Source organism: Canis aureus, chromosome 13 (genome assembly GCF_053574225.1).
Source record: "Canis aureus isolate CA01 chromosome 13, VMU_Caureus_v.1.0, whole genome shotgun sequence".
NCBI lineage: Eukaryota > Metazoa > Chordata > Mammalia > Carnivora > Canidae > Canis > Canis aureus.
The window spans coordinates 47639645-47645644 of NC_135623.1; the positions used below are offsets into that span (position 1 = coordinate 47639645).

The following is a 6000-nucleotide window of genomic DNA, read 5'->3' on the forward strand; positions in this document are numbered from 1 at the left end:
TAGTCAATATGAAATATATAAAGTGCTATTTCATACTTTATGAACTGTATCAACCAATATTTTGTAAGTAATGTTCAGCATAATGTAATTGTTTTGAAGTGTTAAGTTTTTGAATTGTTGAGGTCCTCTTTATTCATTTATCTGAAATTTAAACATCTATTTCTGAAAATGTTTTGACATCTCAATTTGAAGTTATCTCCTCATGATAACTAGACTTCATTACACATCAGCTATGATTACTGAAATTTGCATTATCCATATACATTACTTTGTTCTGAAATTAATTTCTATCCCTAAAACAGCCACTGGTTTTATGTTTGCAGAATACATTACCAAAGCTACTTTTTTGACATCCTTTTTTGTAGTTAAGAATTAAATTTAGCTTTCTGATTTTCTCCTACTTATGATCTTTGAAGATAAATGCAAGAGTTTATTTTGAATATCTGACCATTCAATCACTTGGTCATATCTTCCTAGAATGGTATATTTGAATCATCTTTCTTATTTTCCTAAATATTCAAGTAGTCACATATTCTGGAATCTAAAATTGATTTTTCTCAACTCTTACAAAAACTAAAAAGTTTGCATAAAGCTGGTATTACTAAAAATAACAAAAATGCCAGTTGTAACAATGGATGCGATTGTAAACTATGAAACATCAAGGGTTAAAAGTTTCCATTGCATAATGAAATTTTTAAGGGAAATTTTTATATCTTGATTACTGTAGAATATATTTCTATCTGGATAAAAAGAATAAATCAAAATAAATCAAATAAAATAAATTGCAAAATCTTCTTTCTTCCTGTTACTAGATGAAGCAAACCTTAATTAGATCTCAGTTTACTTGTACTTACAAAGACGACTGCACAATAAGCAAGGATAAATGGAATGATATTAATTCAGCATCAAAGCCTTTGTCTATCCTTCACGTGGAAAATGACTTTTCTGGTAATTGAACTTATTTGAGTAATTAAATGACTATTTAATTCTAGTGTATTAATTGTTTTCTTTTTTAAGATTTTATTTATTTATTTGAGAGGGAGAGGGAGAAAAAGCATGAGCAGCGGGAGAAAGGAGAAGCAGACTTGATCCCAAGATCTCAGGATCAGGACCTGAGCCAAAGGCAGATGCTTACCCAACTAAGACACCCAGGCGTCCCACATTGGTTTTAACTTAATTAAAACTAGATTTTGTTTTGCAAAGTATGAAATGTAAAATGTAAAATTTTATATTTTTAAGACCTGGGTTTATTTAAAAAGTTAAATCTAAGTATGAATCTAGGAGGAATAGGACACAGTTTGATTTAAGTAAATGTATTTAAGAAATAACTTGTCATGCATTCAAACAAAACAAATATTTGTAGTTTGGAAGGATAATAAATGATATGGTAAATGGTAAAATGAAAAGTAATGGGATAGTAATGTAGCTGTATTTGCTCATCATGTAATTTATAGTGTTATGTGATTATAAATCAAAATTTTAAATATTCTTTAGTGATTTTTAAAGTTTATTGTAAAATTTTCACATGGAATAATACTAAATATTATAAAATTTCTTTCCTCTTTTCATCTTGCATAACAGAAGGTGTAAATTCATCTGTTGGAAGGCCAACAATTGGAACAAGTTCTGGAAATGTTCATCTGGACAGAAGTAAAAGTGAAAAAGTAGCAAGAAAACCAAGTAGTCAGACAGGAAGTAAAAGCTCAAAAAGGAAACAGGTGGACTTAGATGATAAAAATAATCTCTGTGATTATGAAAATGAACCAGCGCAACATAAAAATGTTAAGATACCCAAGACATCAAACAATTTCCAGAATAAATTGTGTGGCAAAATAGTCGGAGTAGCAAAAAATAACAAGTGTACGGCCAAGAATAAATTGATTACTGGCCAGACAAAGTTAACTCAATTTTTTAGGCTATGAATTTGTTTTTTATGTGCTTTAGATTTCTGTGTATATTTAACCATTCACCAGGGGCATCTACTTAATTTTTAAGAGATCAAGGTGTAAGTTGTGATCCTTTGTTATATTAGTCTGAAGTGTATATAAGATTAGTATGTTAAGCATTTAAAAAACACTAGTAAGTCATTATTATGCAGAATATTCACAAAGTTTAATGCACAGATAAAGCATATCATTTAGGCTACAGATACATCTTAATAACTTCTTTTAAAGCAGACATTTAACATAATACAAGTTATAGTAATGTTAAGAGCTTTTTCTCTGACAGACAGTTAAATGATTTTGTTTTCTTCAGAAATGATGATGTGGTCCAACAGGTTTCAGACTTGCCAACAAGGTCGATAGACTCTTCCCAGCATGCACCTGAGCACTGGAGGGAAAAAAAAGTTTAAATTGCTTAAAGCACTATTATCACACAGAATTTATTAGAAATGAGAGAATGGGTCTAATACAGCTAATTCTGAATAAATCAAAATCACAATAACTCTTAAATGCTTTTTAGCCCCACATCTTTGGCAGGGGTCACTTAATGTCAAGTGTAATTAAACCATGGTCTTATTTTATTTTGTTAAGATTGGATCCAAATCCAGTTAAACTCAGAATTCTATTTTATGGTATTAGATATAAGAATTGAATTTTAAAAAGACTACTCACTGTCAAAATCTCTCCTTCCTATAGGAAATTTAGCTGAATTTTCTTCATCCCCAATTTCTCTCTTTTCTTGTGTCGATTCAGTATTCTGAACTCCATTTTCAGCTGGAAAAGCTACGGATCCTTTTAGTGCAAGATAAGGTTTTATAGCCAGATTCAGTGGCAGACCATGATTTAAGAAATTATGTTTGGAGCCTGTGTTCTGTAAAGAAAAGATTGATTTGTGTTTTAGCTGCCTTACTGGTAATAGAACTATAATATATTTATAATATTCTCATTGATCAGTTCAGAGATATTTTGCACTGTTTTGACTCTTTAAAAATACGTTAGATACAAGTTTTTGGGAAAAAAACTTGTGGATAAGAAGTATTGTCCAGAGTGGAAGAACAACCTGATATGTATGAAATTTTATTGTTGTCCTAAAGCATAATGTGACTGTTTATATTATATATACTTCTGTTTATAAAAGTATCAACTTACTTTCAAAGATATCATAAAAATCATTCAGATTTCCATCAGAGAAAGGATAAATCACATGCTACTCACCTTTGAATTTTTGTTTTCCTCATCATTCATGAAACTGCTGTCATCATTTTTATATTGTTCCAGAGAAGGAGCAACAACTGATTTTTGTGGAGTATCTTCCTTCTGAAGGGCTTTCCCCAGCCTGAATGTATTAAATACCATGTCGTCTTCTAAATTTCTTATGGACTTGGATGCTGAAAGTAAAATGCCTTGAGAAAACAGAGAAAAAGTTAGTATTAATAGGTAGGAAGAAAGACTCATTTTTGCCATTCTTAGTTTGATGTTTGCATCGAGTCAAGTAAGGGTATGTAAAATGAAGAAAAATTTCTCAACCTACTCTGTGATTCCTACCTTATATATATTCCAGCTTGAATAGAAAACACTTCAAAGACCTAGACTTTCATCATTTTAGAAATGACTCATCAGATAGAGGCGAACCCCTTGTATAGCTGCTAATACCTACATTGTTTTGGTTTTAGTAGCATATTGTTTATTTTGAGTCTGAATTTTCTCAGAATCCGATTAAGATCCTTGGTAGAATGCTTTCTGTTGAGTAGATTACAGTCTCTTGAAAATGGATTGTTATTAAGGAAGACCATAGGACACCAGGCTCTCCATATTCTTATTGTTTTCTTCTGTATATTTTCCAATTAAGTATGACATTAAAACTAAAGTTATTTTATTTGAAGTTGATAAAGATAAAAGTGTTATTTACTTTTAATCCTGACTAACTAAGTGTTATTTACTTTTTAATCCTGACTAAATTGAAAGAATCTTTAAAAAGGATTTTCTTACATAAATGCTCAGTTTAGTCTTTGGTGATTAAAGTATATATGCCTGTCAGTGTGGACAAAAAGTCATTCCTAATATATCAAAAGTTGACCTGTGAGGTGTGTTTTATCTCTGCATTTACAAAAGAATATTATATTTATTAATGAATTTAACAATTAATGAATAAGAAGTCCATGAAGAGAATATTTTTATGTCCCATAAATATCAATTTTGGATAAATATGTTGTAATGATTCTTAAACATTTAACTATAATTTTTCATTTTGACCCCACCAAGTAAGATAATATATTCTTTTATTCATCTTCTGGTACATATGTGCAAAATTTTTTCTACAGTATATTCCTAGGTATGGAATTTCTGAGTCCTGGAATACACATATTCAGCTCTACTGATGCCAAAATATTTACAGAATAGTAGTAGCCAATTAAAGCTCCCACCAGCAAGGTTTGACAGTTCCCATTGTTCCAAGTCCTAACCACTACTTGGGTATCTTAATGTCCTTTTAATTTGCATTTCTCTGATGAACTAAAGAAGTTGAGTGTCTTTCTAGATGTTTATCATTCCTCTTATATAAAATGCCCTTTAAAAAAAATCTGTGTCCATTTTTCTTTGGGTGGTTTGTCTTTCTCATATTGATTATGGGAATTCTTTATATATCCTGGATATTATTCCTTGTTAGTTAAGTGTGTTTTAAATATTTTTTTTCTCACTTTGTGACTTGTCTTCTCAACCCCTTTGTGGTGTCTTTTGGTGAATCAAACTGCTAAATTTTATTGTTTAAATTTATTTTTCTTTCTCTTTATGGTTAGTACTTTCAACATGTTAGAAATTTTTTTCCAATTACGAGATCATTAACATATATCTATACATTCTAAAGTTTAAATGTTTTGATGTTTACATTTAAATTCTTAATTCATCTGAAATTTTGTATATGACGTAGAATAAAAATACAATTTTACTTTTTCCTGAGGTCCTTACACATTTCTTCATCTTGTCTCCACTAATCTGCACTGACATCTCTGTAGTATATCAACTTTCTACATGTGGGTTTCTTTCTGAACTCTTATTTCACTGCCAAATCTAGTCTTAATTGTTATAATTTTAAAATAATTTTTGAGGAACCTCCACACAGTTTTCCAGAGTGGCTGCACCAGTTCACATTCCCACCAACAGTGTAAGAGGGTTCCCTTTTCTCCTCAAAGAGTTAAAAATAGACCTGCCCTACGACCCAGCAATTGCACTGTTGGGGATTTACCCCAAAGATACAAATGCAATGAAACGCCGGGACACCTGCACCCCGATGTTTCTAGCAGCAATGGCCACGATAGCCAAACTGTGGAAGGAGCCTCGGTGTCCAACGAAAGATGAATGGATAAAGAAGATGTGGTTTATGTATACAATGGAATATTACTCAGCGATTAGAAATGACAAATACCCACCATTTGCTTCAACGTGGATGGAACTGCAGGGTATTATGCTGAGTGAAGTAAGCCAGTCGGAGAAGGACAAACATTATATGTTCTCATTCATTTGGGGAATATAAATAATAGTGAAAGGGAAAATAAGGGAAGGGAGAAGAAATGTGTGGGAAATATCAGAAAGGGAGACAGAACGTAAAGACTGCTAACTCTGGGAAACGAACTAGGGGTGGTAGAAGGGGAGGAGGGCGGGGGGTGGGAGTGAATGGGTGACGGGCACTGGGTGTTATTCTGTATGTTAGTAAATTGAACACCAATAAAAAAATAAATTAAAAAAAAATAAAAAAATAAAATAATTTTTGATAACTGTTAGGTCAGGTTTCCCAGCCTCCTATTCATCTACCAGTTTTTTTTCTATAGCAGTTCCTGAGTACTTTTGTCCATTTTTTTTTCATATAAGTCTTAACATCAGCTTTTTCAGCTTTTCAGTTTTTCAAGCTTTTCAAGATCCATGAGAAACTTTGGTGGGATTTTGAAGGGAATAGTATTGATTCCATAGATTAATTTTAGGGGGTAATTGAGACTTTTAAGATAATTCATTTTCTTCCCTGTGAACATGGTACTTTTCCATACTTATTTAGATTGCTTTAATC

The 6000-nt window shown here is 31.4% G+C and overlaps 2 protein-coding genes across 7 annotated transcripts in view; one reads left to right on the plus strand and one right to left on the minus strand.

Annotated features, from left to right (window-relative positions):
* PARPBP (PARP1 binding protein) overlaps positions 1-4892 on the plus strand; it is a 67138-nt gene extending 62246 nt beyond the window's left edge. For 4 of the 6 annotated variants that reach the window (XM_077846100.1, XM_077846099.1, XM_077846101.1 and 1 more), the window contains 2 exons: positions 813-948; positions 1582-4892. In XM_077846100.1, coding sequence (XP_077702226.1) covers positions 813-948; positions 1582-1922 — 477 coding nt within the window. In that variant the 3' untranslated portion in view covers positions 1923-4892. Of the gene's footprint in view, positions 1-812; positions 949-1581 lie in introns of those variants that run through there. The other 2 variants (XR_013350876.1, XM_077846103.1) reach the window with 2 other exon arrangements.
* PMCH (pro-melanin concentrating hormone) lies at positions 2608-3440 on the minus strand. Its single transcript, XM_077844426.1, has 2 exons — positions 3159-3440; positions 2608-2814 (listed from the first exon to the last, which is right to left on the minus strand). The coding sequence occupies exons 1-2, from the start codon at positions 3405-3407 to the stop codon at positions 2608-2610; spliced, it is 456 nt and encodes a 151-aa protein (XP_077700552.1). The 5' UTR covers positions 3408-3440.
* Positions 4893-6000: the final 1108 nt, after the last annotated feature.